This window comes from Priapulus caudatus, unplaced genomic scaffold (assembly GCF_000485595.1).
Source record: "Priapulus caudatus unplaced genomic scaffold, Priapulus_caudatus-5.0.1 Scaffold180, whole genome shotgun sequence".
NCBI classification, from domain to species: Eukaryota; Metazoa; Priapulida; class Priapulimorpha; order Priapulimorphida; family Priapulidae; genus Priapulus; species Priapulus caudatus.
In genome coordinates, this window is record NW_014577241.1 from 229,748 (window position 1) to 245,744 (window position 15,997).

The 15,997-nt window shown below is 46.1% G+C and overlaps 2 protein-coding genes across 16 annotated transcripts in view; one reads left to right on the forward strand and one right to left on the reverse strand.

Annotated features, from left to right (window-relative positions):
- The window catches only part of LOC106806817 (acyl-protein thioesterase 1-like), a 17,427-nt gene extending 10,923 nt beyond the window's left edge, over positions 1-6,504 (reverse strand). For 2 of the 3 annotated variants that reach the window (XM_014808933.1, XM_014808932.1), the window contains exons 1-3: positions 6,338-6,504; positions 4,491-4,522; positions 3,825-3,890 (exon numbers count right to left, since the gene is read on the reverse strand). In XM_014808933.1, coding sequence (XP_014664419.1) covers positions 3,825-3,890; positions 4,491-4,522; positions 6,338-6,415 — 176 coding nt within the window. In that variant the 5' untranslated portion in view covers positions 6,416-6,504. Of the gene's footprint in view, positions 1-3,824; positions 3,891-4,413; positions 4,523-6,337 lie in introns of those variants that run through there. The other variant, XM_014808934.1, reaches the window with a different exon arrangement.
- A 292-nt stretch (positions 6,505-6,796) lies between these two features.
- Positions 6,797-15,997, forward strand: part of LOC106806815 — a 12,454-nt gene continuing 3,253 nt past the window's right edge. For 3 of the 13 annotated variants that reach the window (XM_014808917.1, XM_014808925.1, XM_014808929.1), the window contains exons 1-13: positions 6,942-7,187; positions 8,763-8,853; positions 8,972-9,150; positions 10,745-11,522; positions 11,748-12,100; positions 12,337-12,459; positions 12,749-12,886; positions 13,141-13,299; positions 13,580-13,795; positions 14,144-14,371; positions 14,610-14,822; positions 15,231-15,334; positions 15,675-15,835. In XM_014808917.1, the coding sequence (XP_014664403.1) occupies positions 8,793-8,853; positions 8,972-9,150; positions 10,745-11,522; positions 11,748-12,100; positions 12,337-12,459; positions 12,749-12,886; positions 13,141-13,299; positions 13,580-13,795; positions 14,144-14,371; positions 14,610-14,822; positions 15,231-15,334; positions 15,675-15,835 (2,713 nt within the window). In that variant the 5' untranslated portion in view covers positions 6,942-7,187; positions 8,763-8,792. Of the gene's footprint in view, positions 6,857-6,940; positions 7,192-7,511; positions 7,594-8,762; positions 8,854-8,971; positions 9,151-10,744; positions 11,523-11,747; positions 12,101-12,336; positions 12,460-12,748; positions 12,887-13,140; positions 13,300-13,579; positions 13,796-14,143; positions 14,372-14,609; positions 14,823-15,230; positions 15,335-15,674; positions 15,836-15,997 lie in introns of those variants that run through there. The other 10 variants (XM_014808918.1, XM_014808921.1, XM_014808920.1 and 7 more) reach the window with 10 other exon arrangements.

Consider the following 15,997-nt stretch of genomic DNA (forward strand, 5'->3'; position numbering starts at 1 on the left):
TTATTATTATTATAATGTATGTATTATTCACTACTGATAATATGAATAATCTATAACATGACACTACTGATATATAACATGACACTCCTGATAATATGAATAATCTATAACATGACACTCCTGATAATATGAATAATCTATAACATGACACTCCTGATCGCATCCACCAAACATACAAGCTGTGACGATAGATTTTAGCGACGAGTGACGTCGTGTAAAACCTTGCGTGCACGTGGGGGTTCAGCGCGTCACAATATATCCTGTGGCTCGCAGTAACTTCTACAGGTCTAGCTCTACGCGTAAGTTCATGACTTCATGTATTTATATATAATAGTGTATAAGCACCGTAGTCACGTGATCGGTCACGCAACGTTCAGTGATCGGATGGTATAAACCATAAAACGCTCTTATTCACATCATGTTCACAGTATATCATATTAGACATCAAATTCTAATGTTTGCAGGCATTTAAGGGGCTTCGCGAGCGATGTTCCATGTTTCACCTGAATTCCTTTGACCTGCACTCTCCCATGTAAAGGGATCATCCGTCAACGACCTCCAGGAGTCTTTGACTCTGTGCCACTTCCTCCACAGGGGAAATAACAGAGCTGCTAATGTTAGCCTTGACGGTAAGAGCCTGTGTTGTTAAGCTTTTATTTCAAATAGCTTCAAGGAGTCAAAATGGCCGGGGCCTGTTGCCCAGGTTTAGCTTGTCTAGTACTGACCGATAATGAACCTAGGATCGCTCGGGAGCTAAAATCTATCACCAGTGTTCTGCACACGGGCACCGAACCTGCTGTGACTAACCTCAGCTCGTCTACCCTACGACCACAGAAAGTGGGTTCCGGAAAGTTCAACGCTTGCACACCACGTCAAATCAGGAGCATAGCTAGAACTCATTCTGCCTGGGCAGAAGGGGGAGTGGGCAAAGACACGAGTGGTTTGCGTTCTAGGTATTTGACTGCGGGCAGTTTGCCAGTGACGCATAGACCTAATATCGTCTACATCGGTCCTGGGGGGAGGGGACTGCCCCCCTTGCTCCCCCCTCCCCCCACACACACACCCGCTAGCCAGGGTCACTCTGCATGACGAGACGCTTCATACAAAACCGTTAGAAAGTCGCATGTGAGTGGGAAGCAGAGTGGCCGGAAACACCGACGTAAGCCGACGCAGCTGTGTGTGAGTCAACCTCGCCGCTGCGCTGGACAGCCGCCGCCGTCATCGCCGTCATCGTCGCCGCCGCGCAAACAATCGCGCCAGAGCTTTACGACGTTCGCGTGCCGATCCGCTGACGGCGACACCGCGGTGAACTCGCGAGGCTGCGGTTAAGCCACGACGCGCGCGGGGGGATGCGGGCCAAAAGTCTGGGATTCAGAAACCCAGGGGATGCAGCTCGTAGCTAGAGGTGTGTGCGTTCGTGTGTGCGTGTGTGCGTGAGTGCGTGAGTGTATGTGTGAATACGTGTGTGTGCGTGCGTGTGCGTTCGTGTTTGTTAGTGTGTGTGCGTGCGTACATGTGCGTGCGTGTGTGTGCGTGTGTACGTGTGAACGCGTGCGTATGTGCGTGCGTGCGTGTATGTGTGAATACGTGTGTGTGCGTGCGTGTGCGTGCGTGTACGTGCGAATGCGTGTGCATGCGTGCCCGCGTGTGGGTGCGTACATGTACATGTGTGTGCAGGGATGGGAGAGGTTAGAATCAGGAATGCCACGAACTGGGATGCTAAAAATTTAGGATAGGTAATTGCAGACGGGGGAGCGCTTCGAGTTAGCCGAGCTGTTCCAGGGCTGCGGATGCTGAGAGATGAGAATGCCGAAAACCGGGGGAAGCTGGTGAAGCTGACGCACAGCGATGCTGAAAGCTCAGAAGGATGAGAATCGGTGATGCTAACAGCTGGTGAAGCCAAGCACTCGAGTGATGCTGAGTGATGAGGAGGTCGAGAGTCAGGAAAGACGAGCGTCAGGGAGGCTCAGAGCCTGGGAAGCTGAGAGCTCGTGAAACCGAGACACGGTGATGTAAAAGATGGGAAGCTTAAGAATTTAGACAGGCAAGCACACACACTGCACATGTATGTGAACTACTGTGGGGTTTAACCCATTGCTTCCAAGAGGCTTTTTAATGTACTGATGCACTACTTCCTGTACACGGCAGATCTGCTGAAACGAATACACTCAGTCACCATATCCTAGGTAACATGCAACATGCACTGCATGTGTGCCGATAACAGAAATTTTGTTGAGCCGCCCAGCAATAACGTTATCATATGCATAACCTTGATGTTATGCATATATAATATATATATATTCACTGACACATCAGCCTTCGTTCATCGCAAAAACGCATTCGGATCGGCAAGCGATTGCTTTGCACCTTTTTTTCTCTCCACGACACAAACATAGATACATCCAAGAGCAGATAAAGAAGGCTTCTTTATCTGCTCTTGATACATCTCATCATCGCATTGACATCGCAACTTTATATCGCACATCTGCCTATATTACGTCAACGCGCTTTCACGCGGCTCGTTAGTGGAGACAGTGCAGGCCTGGGGCTGACTACACAATGCAGCCTTGCAGACGAGAACAGCACACGTGCCAGACGCAACGTGAAATAAAATATGAAGGCTATTTTAAAAGTTTCGAGCACTTTCTATGCGGTGTGCCACACACAAACACGCACCTCCCTCCCCCTTCCGCAAGATTTTTAAGTGCCCAATGAGTGGGTACCATGAACCAATGAATGACCGCATGTCACGCAATAACGAAAGCGGCAACGTTTGATATCAGACATCGATTCTCCAGCAACTTATATCTACGATGGCCCTACATTATCGGACATTGGTTCAATCCACTAGCGCTGCATCTGAACAGATGCTAAAAACGATAGGGCAGCGGTATCTCCACACAACTCCCTTGCGTGCATGTACACAAATTATTTGTGCAGAGTTTTACAGCTGTGTAATCGCAATCTATTTAAAATGGGTTTACGTGCAGCAGCATGTGACGTTTTTGTGCTGTATTCCCTAGCTTTTGTAATGTAGACCTGTAGTGTAATGTAGGTAGTGTAATGTAGGTAGTGTAATGTAGGGTAGTGTAATGTAGGTAGTGTAATGTAGGGTAGTGTAATGTAGGTAGTGTAATGTAGGGTATTAATGGTAGTCGTCTGTTCGACTAATGAACTTGACAACGCAATTCGACTCTGAATTGGGAGTTCAGCCTCAGGTGAAGTAAGGCATACAGGGTATTGATTGCATCAACTTACTTTAACACGGCTGTGAAACAACTCACAGTGAACTCTCAACTCATTCGTCAGTCTGTTTGACAGATGTGATTTACCAACCAGTAAGAGTCTATTGTAAATTTGTACACATGTTGACATCGGCCGATGTACTATACTACTGTATATGACTACTGTAGATTGTGATTTGAAATCACTGCGAGCAGAATTGTTTGGGGTGTTGGTTAATATTTATGGAAGCATTCCGAGGGAGTCAAATCGAGCCCAGCTGATATCGAATCAGGAAGTCCAACTGTAAAACCGGTAGTATTTGATAAAGGATTTTATATCTACCGGTAGATATAAAATCCTTTATCAAATACTTGCTGTTTTACAGTTGGACTTCCTGATTCGATATCAGCTGGGCTCGATTTGACTCCCTCGGAATGCTTCCATAAATATTAACCAACACCCCAAACAATTCTGCTCGCAGTGATTTCAAATCACAATCTACAGTAGTATAGAGCAAGAAAAAGGCAAGAAATAAGCACACACGTTACTGTTAGCTTAATGAAACTGTGACACTTCTATAGAGAGTAAACCATACTCACGCATTTGGGCAGACGCACTTCAGATATGCTGGCTTGATCTCCGCTAGTCCTGCCGCCCAGCCGTGCCTGAATACAATCACATTTTTTGATAACCATTGCCACACCAATCCATGCACGCATACGTGCACCTGCAAACATACATGTATACACACACAAGCACTCTTTCTCTCCCTCTCCCCCATCTCCCTTATCCCGGTGTCCCTGTCACTCTATACCTTGTTCACACACTGAGTAGTGAGTACCATTCCACCCTGGGAATTCTGATGTGTTTATGTTTCTCTGGTCTCTACACCACACGTGGCTGTGTTACAGCTACATGATTAATATATGCACTCGATGTGCAGATTATACAACTATAGTTATTTATTTCGTTATTCAATTACTTTGAAGCATTGGCAAGAGGTATTCTGTAACCAGACACGAGCACTGCATCAAGTTGATCTATGGTTTTCACTGATATGCCTATAATTACAATTGTTAGGGTGATTACTGCATCACATTCTCTGCTTTGTACAATTGCAAACAATATAGTACAAATTTGTACGCGTATGTTTTGGGGAAAATCGGTGAATGTCAAGTTCATTATTACCTGCCTGTCTCAATATCATTGCAAATACTAGTCGTTACAAGCATTTTGATTTTACAAGACACAGCCTGGATACGTACCCAGTGTCGCCCAGACCATGCAGAAATATCAGCTGGAAAATAAGCAATAAGAGATAACATAAATATTAGTTTACTGTCAGGTAGAAGAACACCTTAAAGGTTTGACAGATATTTTAGCACACAGGGTGATCATGCACACTGCATGTTCACATGTTCACCCATTATGTTGAACTTGATTATACGATTGTACATATCGACCACTGTTACTTCTACAATGACACAACCACCGATATAGAGAAAGAGGGAATATATAGATAAGAACATATAGATGTTATCTTGATGTTATCAAGAGCATATTAAGTATACTTAATACGGCTGAGAGGGTCTATGTCCCCCAGGGTACTGCCGGAACGTACCCTGGTACTATCTAATATGCCGGACCTTACCCCGCCTACTCCACTAACGAGTCTAGGGAGTCGCCTAAGCCTACTACCTAACCCTAACCATATCAAATAGTTACCAGGGTACGTTCTGGTATACCGGACCGTATCCAGGGTACGTTCCGGCAGTACCCTGGGGGACATAGACCCTATCAGCTATAATACACTCTTGATGTTATTTTACTCCCGCTGTTAGATACTGTACTTGTCTGTTTAATAGAATAGCGGAATTCTATGCAAGCGAGGTACCATATGCCTCGTGTCAGGGCATCTAATTGCTCGACCTAACTGTACACCCAGTCTACAGAGAAGGGGCAAATCCAGAGGGTTTGGGTGACCAGTTTCCATATGTTATTCTGCAGCTAGGGGGGGTCCGGGGGCATGGCCCCCCGGGAATTAAAAAAAAAATTGGCTATATTTGGTGCATTCTGGTGAATTTTGAGGCCTGTGACCGGTTTCTGGAAACTGGTGCGAACCGGCCTAAATCCGCGCCTGCAGAGAATGGCAGTTCTTCCCTTGCCCACAACATCATAATAGTGGTCACGGCACTGCAGAACCACTGTATTCTATTAAAGGAGGTATATTCCTTGGTTTTAGGCCTTAGTCGTTACAACGTGGCATATTTATGCTGTTGACTGTTGTGCTTACTATGTGATTAGACGATTCCTGGTCTTTTTATGTGGGGAAGGGGGGCGAGGAACAGATAACAGCAAAGAATGCAGTAAAAAGGCATGTTATGACTCGTAGGAATTGGCTTGAATTGGGTAGGAAAAGACAGGGGACCGAACCATTTTAGGCAGTGGCGCCCGCAGATAGAAGCACTGGAAGCACAGTGCTTCCAGTAAATTTTGGGTTAAAAAATTTTGTTCCTAAATCTCTCTCGCAAGACTCACCAGATTGCATCTCCAGATCGACGTCTACCATTTAAAAATTTCCACGGGGGGCATGTCCCCAGACCCCCCTAGCATGCAGCGTGCCTATAGCGCTTGCTTTTTATTATCACTGAGGATTTTATCCTTCTGTGCTTCTGTGGGCGCCAGTAATTTTTAGGAGTGAAGCGGTCTAGGGAACTTTACTGACGAGAACGAAGAAGCTCCTAATGTATATTTATAATATTATTATTACTATTAAGTATTAAGCTCCTGTGATTATCTCCAACGAATTATTGATATTTTACTTAGTGGTTAATTCATAATTGTTAGCAATAAATGAATAATAGTCGTACTCGTAGGCGTAATTGTTCGCATGACTGAATTGTATTTTACGTTTTGCTAGCTATCGACTATAAACTAACTCCACGAGCAACAGCAGTCATTGAAGTAGCTCTAGTATGGCCTGCGGCAACTGTACGCGGGCTATAGTACTAGAGCTATCATTGAAGCTGCATTTTGAAGAACACGTCTGACAGTGTCACAGTAGGGCCCTACTGTCAGGCTAGTGCAGTGGGTTTTAACTTTTACGGCTTACCGTCGCTGTGTGCCTCGCTGTCGCATTCACAATAACCGGAGCAGCCATATCCTCGTTGTTCGAGGGTTGGTTACCCATAAACCAGACCAGCAACGCAACAAATATAAATATACAGAAAAAGAACGTTCCACGAACAGTCGCCGTCTTACTTAGAAAGCAAAACACTCGAACTGTACGCGCTGGCGAAAACCTTTTGAGTTTTGACTGTACTGTATGGCGGTACACATATCACGTGACTGAGTAATGGTACTGTTGGCCAATTGAATATCTTTTTGAAAGGCGTTTTCTTTTACAATTCCAATGGTTGTTACAATTTACAGAAGTCAAATTAAAACATGCGGATTATATCATCCTAAATACATAGCGACATTAACTAGGTGTTAAATACAAATTACTAGTGTCATATATCAAGGAAACCCACGTTCCCACGTTCCCATAACCCCCTTAAACCCCAGCATCCGGCCGTTAGCTATATTATCGATTCAACTGTATACAGCACGCACAATCCGAATATATCAGGTACATCTGTCTTTTAAATGTAATGCAAGATTTTAATTCAGTGAAAGTGTTATTGTAGTTGAACATTTGTAGTTGAACATTTCACGTCATTTGGTCAGATGATTCATACAGTTAGTTGGTTTGCGAAATGGCGTCGATGCTCTTTTGTCTGGGAAGATGGCGGTATCGTTGTTGTTGCTCAGATGTTTTACAATAATATAAAAGCTTTTCAGTCGACATAAGAAGTATAAATGATATGTTATGCCTGTGGATAGTGTAGCTGTTTGTATTTTCTAACATATTCTGTACCAAAGTGTTGTTTTAGTCAAGCTTGGTAGTGTAATTAGACCCTGTAAGTATGCGCTTGTTGTTCTGTTGTTTCCACATTTCCGTGGCACTTGTTACTCTCCAACAAGTGCACATAGCTGTTTATCTGTTTTCAACTTAACAAGTGGACATGTTAAAAATAATTTCAATCAGTAGTTTTAGTCAAATACTGTCTCACCATTCACTGTGTGACTATTTATTGAACGCGAATAGGCCTACCTTCCAAATGTCTGCTGAACATCCCCTCCTCCATCATGATCATGTCAGTTCTTCATGGTCGGACTGGCATTACATGTCTACTTCAGTAGTCGCTACTTCTACTTGCATAAATTGTTCTGTTGTCGGCAAGACTAAGAAGATTGGCTGGCAGTACGGCAGTAGGCAGTACGGCAGTACCACCAAAAGTGGAGTTCAGTAAAATTATTCAAAATGTATGCTACACATCTCAGATTGCCAATGCTACTACTACTACTAGTGCTGAGAGGGTCTATGATGTCCCCAGGGCAGGGTTAGTGTTACTGCCAGGTACCCTGGTACTATACTATCTAATATGCCGGACCGTACCTCGCCTACTCCACTAACGAGTCTAAGGAGTCGCCTACACCCTAATTCTAACCCTAACCATATCAAATAGTGACCAGGGTACGTTCAGGCAGTACCTTGGGGGACATAGACCCTATGAGCGTAACTAGTAGTGCTCATAGACATAGGGTCTATGTCCCCCAGGTTACTGCCGGAACGTACCCTGGTAACTATTTGATATGGTTAGGGAGTAGGCGTAGGCGACTCCCTATACTCGTTAGTGGAGCAGGTGAGAGGTACAGTCCGGCATATTAGATAGTACCAGGGTACGTTCCGGCAGTACCCTGGGGGACATAGACCCTCTCAGCACTAGTAGTAGTAGTAGGATTACACAGTAAACACTAAAGACATTAATTAAGTCATTGTTACTAAACTCTGTGTTCACTGTTAACAATATTATTTTTATTAATATAAATTAGGCCGTGGCTACGCGTCCGGACATTCATCTCACGCAGTGGTCTTGTGACACGTACACGCATGATTGCGCAACGGTACGCTCTGCTGATTGCCGAGTGTGTGTGTGCGAGAGAGAGAGAGAGAGAGAGAGAGAGAGAGGGAATGTGTATGTGTGTGTGTATGTGTGAGAGAGAGAGAGAGAGAGCTAGAGGTGTGTGTGAGAGAGATAGTGCTGCGCGTGTGTGTGTGAAAGAGAGAGAGAGAGCGAGAGAGGACGGATGAAAGAATAGACGGCGGCAGTGCATATATTGTATATTTTCGGCAATCAGCAGAGCGTCCCGTTGCGTAATCATGCATGTACGCGAGTTGCGCAATCACTGAGATGGATGTCCGGATGCGTAGCCTGGAGGCTAGGCGACCGGTTCCGGACGCGTAGCCACTGCGTATAAATTAATAGTGCCACTACTAGAAAATATGTATGGCTTTGTTGGCTATGGTATGGTATGAGCTAGCTTTGTTGTGGTTACTCTGAATTGTAATCTAATAAACAGTTGTAACTGCCCAAATAGATGTAAGATAAAGTCGTCCATGCAATAGCTCTGTTATTATTTTTTATTTGTAGGTAGTTTGAAGCCTGAACCTAATCTTCGAGATGCCTCGGAGATCACAGACGCGAACTGTGGCTGGCAAAACCAGCACTGTGGATCAAACTGGTATTGACTGCTATCGATTATATATAAAATAGATCCCATTCCATAATCATTCCATAATCATTCCATTAGTTATGTGTTTGTTATTATACATACTGTTATCATGATATATATGTTATAGGAGATGGAAACTCATCAGAGAAGACTGGAGGGGAAGGAGATGAGGCTGCGAAGGAAGAAAATAAGATTCCAACTGAACCACCACTGGTCGTAAAACGTGGAAGAGGTAGACCTAGAAAGGACGGTACACCTGCAAAAAGCCAAGCCTCCCCAAGTGTTATCAAGAAGCCACCAGAAAAAGTATGTCACAATGTTTGCGTTTAGTCAAGTAAGGCATGTCTGCTAATATCAGTCCCTGTCTAGTTTTGTTTTCGTTAATCAGACAACTTTTCCTACAGCTTTAGCTTGAGTTTGTTTATTTGTTGGAGCTTTTTGCTGGAGTACTTATAAAAATTCAGAAAGAGATGTTAGCACTTCAATGCAAATATATAAATATGGCTGTTGTTCCTCCACTGGCGTGAAAATGACACCTATCGGCCGCAAAAAGATGATTTCATTAGTAGATATTCAGTATATACAGGGATGAGATTTTTCCGCAGATCCGCAGAAATCCGCGGATTTGACAGTCCCAGGGGTCGATTTTGTGAAACGTCTAAATTCGTTGAGAAAATTGGGTGGTGGGTGTGGGGGGGGGTAACAATGTAAAAATTTAAATTATATACCCTCAACAGCACCTGGCTGTAGACTGTAGAGTGTAGACAGTAGACTGACAGCGAAGTATACAGTGTATCTGTTTTTGTCTACCAGAAAAGAAAATCCTTGTTCACAGGCTGCAGTAGAGGGGCAGACATTTGAGGTAGCTGATCACTTAACGACCATGGCCTGGGGGCCGGGTTTACTTGTTGCTGTGTGCATGTTGTGTGCATGACTATGCACTGATTGTTCCATTCGCATTGTGTTTTTTTCATTCAAATCTCGTGGCAGCAAGGCAGCTTATACTGAGCATAGATATACAACACCTATATATCTATGTTGTATATATCTATGGTCTGAGTAAAACAATGCAAGCGACATATAATGCAGCAATTTAACCATAAGAAGTGAACAGAATCACTTATATTTTGTGAAAAAGTGGAATTTTTTTTTTACTATTTACGGTGACGTAATCACTTAAATAAAAAAACTTGCTTGCCCGAACAGGCAAGTGCAATTTCAAGCTACTTGCCCGAGGGCAAATTTTGGTTGGTCGGGACATCGGGCAAGCGGGGTTGTCGCGCCCTGCCAGTGGTTTTCGAATTTGGAAAATGGTGAAGTTAATTTCGAAAGAAGATGAATCGGCGATAGCAGAAGTAGACAAGGACGTGAGAAACAAGTTCCGCTGGGCATGGCTTGAAAAAACTGTGACGCTAACTGTCAAAATCGGCCCCCTGATTTCCTAATCATAGTTCGTTTGTTCCTTTTGACAACTTGAAAAAGTAATTTAAGCGTCTCCTATAATGTGTTCAGAATAGCTTAGAATGCACCAAATTGCACCATTCTTTTAAAAAAATTCAGGGGGAACATGCCCCCGGACCCCCCTAGCATCGCGATGGCCTACGGTCCTCGCATTGCTCGCTCCTCTGTTTGCTAATTTTTATTTCAGCTGAAAATTAAATTCTCCAATCTCATCCCTGTATATATAGTATCAGGAGTAAGATAATATAGGATTAGAGTAGGATCCTATATTATCTTACTCCTGATAGTATCATGCAGGCATATAGAATTAGGTATAATCACCCTAATCTACAGAAGACGTAGCGCCTGTATCTGAGATGTTCTCCGGCTGTCTACAACTGCGTCCGCTCCCTGCGTAACACTGTTTGTATTACCGTCGCCGTTTCGCTCCCGTCTTCAGGTATCGGAGGAGAAGCCGGCCGGTGCCTCTCCCGTGAAGATGACGCGCAGCGGCCGCGTCATTCACTCGCCCGTGCGTCCCGGCGCCATGCCATCGCCGCCGCCAAAGCCGAAGGAACCCGCACACTCGCCGCGACCGGCCGCCAAGCCGACGCCGAACAAGTCGTCTCCGATGCCGGTCCCCCTGGCGGGAAGAAAACGAATAAAGTCGGATGCCGGCGCAACGGCCGCCGTCGTGAGACCCCCGCCAGCGAAGAAACTGCCAGGAGACAGCGAGCGTAAAGATGGAGTGATGTTGCAGCTGGCGACGCCGCCGGCCGCCAATCTCGGCGACGTGAAACAGGCGGTCGACCACAGCAGGGAGATACGCGAGATATTCGGATTTGCCGACGACGAGGGTGACGGCGAGAATGCGGAGAAAGCTGAGGAAGCCGACGGGAGGATCGTGGAGAGATCGGAGCTGAAGAGCGCAGGAGAAGCACGTGTGGAGAAGGGAGAGGCTGCCGGTACGCCAGCGGTGGTTGCAGAGAATTCCGGCAAAGAGAAGGAGGGTAGCGATGAAGCTGAGAAGAAAGTCGCCGTAGATGAGCTTCTCATAGAGGAAAATGCGACGAAAGTCTCCATTGAGATGCCTGTAGAGGAAGCCAGGGAGGAGGCAAAGGAAGGTGAGGTGTCCAGAGAGGAAGCAGAGAAACAGTTTGCTGTGGAGGAGGAAGTAGTTGCTATTGAGCAACCTCAGCAGCAGCAACAAGAGGAGGAACTGGTTTTGCAAGAATCGGGTAACACTTCTATTCAAAATTCCATTTGCTGTTAGTCAGCCGTGTTAGTGAAGATTTCTGTATTTGATTGCAACAGAAGTCATTCAAATTCTGTTTCAAGATTTCGTAATTTTTGTACTTGGTTTTAAAAATACTAAAGGTTTTAATAATGATCTATAATAATCTTTTATAGCAACTGTTTAGGTAAGCTATACAATTTTAATGTTGTGATTTAACATTTTTCAGCTATGTCATATCCAGTGATTGAAGAAGACAGTGAAGAATTAACCACAGAACAACAGGAAGAGAAAATTATCGCCATGGATACAAACACGCCGATGACAATTGAGGAAAGTACAGTCGTTGGCATAGAAGCGGACGCGGTGGTTGCCGAACAACAAAGTAACGTGATAACACGAGAGGAGGAGGTAGCGGATAAGGTGGATGGGGAATCTATCGAAGTTCAGGATGCTGACACCAACACTGAACAAGACGTGAAGCACTGGCAGGTCGCTCAATCCGCCGAGGGATCGCGCGACTTTGTACAGGTCACGGAGGTCATGGTAGCGGCCGCCGCCCTGGAGGCAGAAACAGGACAGGTAACGCGTGCGTGGTGTGTGTGTGTGTGCGTGCGTGCGTGTGTGCGTGCGTGCGTGCGTGCGTGCGTGCGTGCGTGCGTGTCTGCGTGAATTCGGCTATATTTATTTACACATTTTATTGCAGGGAAATTTTGTACCTAAGCTATTCCTGTCCAAAAGAAGATACCGTTTTGCCATTGGACCTTGTAGAATTTTGTTGACCTAGTTGTTAATTTGTGTTCGCTTTTGGTTGCCAGGTGATCCAAGAAGCGATGGGGGAGAGCGAGGAGGTGGAGACGACCGAGCCGGTGGCGCCACCTGACAACACACAACCGTACACAATTGTGCAGGAGATTCACGTACATCCAAGTCAGATACAGGTTAACTAACCTGCAGCCGCTGCTGCCATCACCCACCAACAATACTCCTTTTCTCTTACTGTTAATTTGAGAAAATAATGATTGATGGTGCCAGACTATGCCTTAGATCACCTTCATCAGAACATTTCTTCTTATGTCTTGCTCAAATGATTTAAATTGTCTTATTTTTCCAGTTAACTCGTGACATTACTCACTAACTTTCTTCTTCCCTTTATAATTTAACTCGCCTCCGTTTTCTTGCCGTCCTGAGAGCAGCTTTGCAACAATTTGTTTTATTTTTGGCCACCAGGTAGATGAAGGAGTTCAGCTTCAGATAGATAATGTTGACAACATTATTCAGCTGGATCAGCCATTGATCGCCATCAGGCGTGGCAGGCGGTCTCTGAAGGAGCGGGGAGCCGAGTTTGAGATGGTCGTACAGAACAGGGTAAGGCGAATTTGCAGCGATACAGGTTTCTGTCTGTTTAAGCTAGCTAATTAAGCAATATCCCCATAGAAATTTTGTGAGAAACTTATAGTGAAGCGAACGTTAGACATCTGTGTAGTTACCAACTGTGGCTATCCATTGAATAAAGTGTCCAGTTCACTAATAATGTCAAATGATATGCTAGTTCCTGTAGCTGTTCTTGTGTCTAGTTCCTGTTGACCACGTGTGTGTGATTTTTGACTGTTTTTCCGTAGGACGGCGGCAAGACTTTTGTCTGCGTAGAATGTCAGAAGGAGTTTCCATCGAGGGCGCTACTGTTCCGCCACACCGTCATCCACACGGGCGAACGTCCGTACGAGTGCGAGAGCTGTGGCAAGGCTTTCCGACAGAGCAGCACCCTGAGCAGACATAAGGTGAGAGGTCAAGTGCAGTCTCCAAGCGCAGTGGATCCGCGTTACCGTTTACCAGTTTACCATGCACACGCTAACCCGCCTTACGTAATGGGGTGGAATGCGTTTGTCAAGCGAATCGCACTATTGTCGTGAATTTGTTTATCTTTTTTGTTATAAATAAGTATGTCATGTCTCGTCGAACGTTCACTCAGCAGTTATCGTCTGCCGTGCCCCTTAACCGCTCACGAATTCCGTGACATATTGCATTAACGCCGGCACGTAACGTGGCGCCCTCTCGCAGGCGACGCACTCGGTGGCGCGTCCGTTCGCGTGCGATGAGTGTCCGATGGCGTTCAATCGTCGCTCGACACTGCTCGCGCACAAACGCACGCACAGCGAGCAGAAGCAGCACGTCTGCCCGATCTGCGGCAAGGGCTTCCACCTCAAGGCCAACCTGCAGAACCACATCTACGTTCACACGGGCGAGAGACCCTACAAGTGCCCGCACTGCGAGAAGGTAGGTGGCGCCGGGGTCGGTCGAGGGGGGCAGGGGCCGGTAGACCGCCGAGTGGATTCGCGTCGACTCGATTTGTCATCTTACGTCTTACGGCCGCCGCGCTGCTCTTACAGCGCCGTAGTGTTTACCGCGTCGCAGTGGCGTCGCCGCAGCGCTACCGTGCTGCCATCTGTGACAGCGTGTTCAGTTGTTCCGTTGTTTGTGTCATGTTACCGTGTTCTGTTGTTCCGTGTACAACATTGTTTCGTTTGTCGTGTCGTGGTACCGTGTTCTGTTGTTCCGTGTACAGCATTGTTCCGTTGTTCGCGTCACGTTACTGTGTACAACGTTGTTCCGTTTGTCGCACAGGGCTTCAACCAGAAGTCGAACCTGGCCTGTCACATCCAGAAGGCACACAACAAGGCGCCGATCAAGTGTCGAACGTGCGACCGCGACTTTGCGAACAAGACGACTCTGCGCTACCACGAGACGTACGTGCACGGACCCGAGGCAGTCACGCACCTCCCCCTGGTGGCCAACCGCAAGGGACGGCCGCCAAAGTCCTCTATCATCACCAGGGACGGCGAGGAGATTGAGGTATGCATCGATGTTGTCTGCACTGATAGAAAAAACCTCGTCAGCTATTGACGTGTCATAGATTATCGCGTACGAACCCCGCTCTCCATCAACCTAACGATCCACGTCCGAACGATCGTCGTCCTTCGACAATTCCGAACAAAACCGCCGATAAATCATCAAGCAAATTTCCGAGCGCTACTAGCTAAGATCGTCCACCACATTTGCGAGCGCTACTAGCTTCGTGCGTCGGCTGCAGGTGGATGGAAACGGTGAGGAGGAAGACGAGTTGGACGAGGATTACGCGAACGGCGTCAAGATGAGGGTGAACATCCTGCAGCGTGCGGGCGCGCCGGCGCGACGCGAGTACACGTTCGGTCCCACGACCCGCCTCGGTGGCAAGGTTGGTGACGAGATGGTGATGAAACACGGGCGCGTGCAGGTGTTCCACAAAAGGAACCTTCAGCAGGAGGTGAGCGGTCACCACCACCACCCCGCTCCCACCGGCCCACTCCGCTTGGCAATCGCACGCGAGGGAAATGAGTCGAGGTCGTTGCAAGGACGTGTTACGAAGATCGTAATCACGAGCGTTTCAGTAATGGCGATGGCAGCTTCCACCGACATATAGTAGTGTCCCATGATTGTTCTTTCTGTTAGTTTGGTGAAGGGGGGGGGGAGAATTAAAAAAAGGAAAACGAATGTAGTGCAGTGGGGGCGTCATTTGAATCTTGCATATGTTACGATGAATTTTTTTGTAGTTGGCATCTCTCGGCTATGATGCAGGTTTTCGTTGCTTCACCGGTGATCTGTAATGCGTTCGCTGACGCGATGCTCTCTGGGAATATTATAATTTAATCACACGTATCTTTTTCCTTCACAGCCATCGAATCAACAGACATTCTTACACCATTGCACAGATGGAGAGATGAACAGAGTCCTCGGTATGAAAGTGGCCACCAACCAAGATGAGATGTTGGATCAGAGGTGTGTTCAGTGTAGTTGTGAGCAGTTGTAATAGGCGCAGACTATTTAAAACTAAACGGTGATAACATTGGTCGTTGTGCAGTTGTGCAAGCGTGTTACTACTTGAAAAAACATTAAGTTACTTAAAAGCATTTGTTACTTGAAAAGACGTTACGTTATAATCAATATAATCGGCGGTCTCGTCTCGCATAAGATGTTGACTGTACAAAGATATATTTTTTAAGGAAATGTTTATTTTATATGATAATTTTATTTTTATTTATTTATTATTATTTTATTTATTCGTTTATATATGTTATATTATATAACATATATTATTACATGTTATTTGTCTGTGCAGCAAGCAGCGGGCACGTGCCCCCCAGCCTACTATAGCGATGTTGAAGACTGGGGATAAACCGATGCTGGTGAAGATCATGCCACAGGTCGGAGGCGTGCAGACTGTCGTGCCGCTCACCATGGGTGACCTGAAGCTGCTCGCCGTAGAAAGCTCCTCGACGGGTGAGTGAGCCACGACATGCTACATCATCGCGTCATGCTACATCACCATGCCGCGTCATGCTACATCACCGCGTCATGCTACATCACCATGCCGCGTCATGCTACATCACCGCGTCATGCTACATCACCATGCCGCGTCATGCTACATCACCATGCCACGAC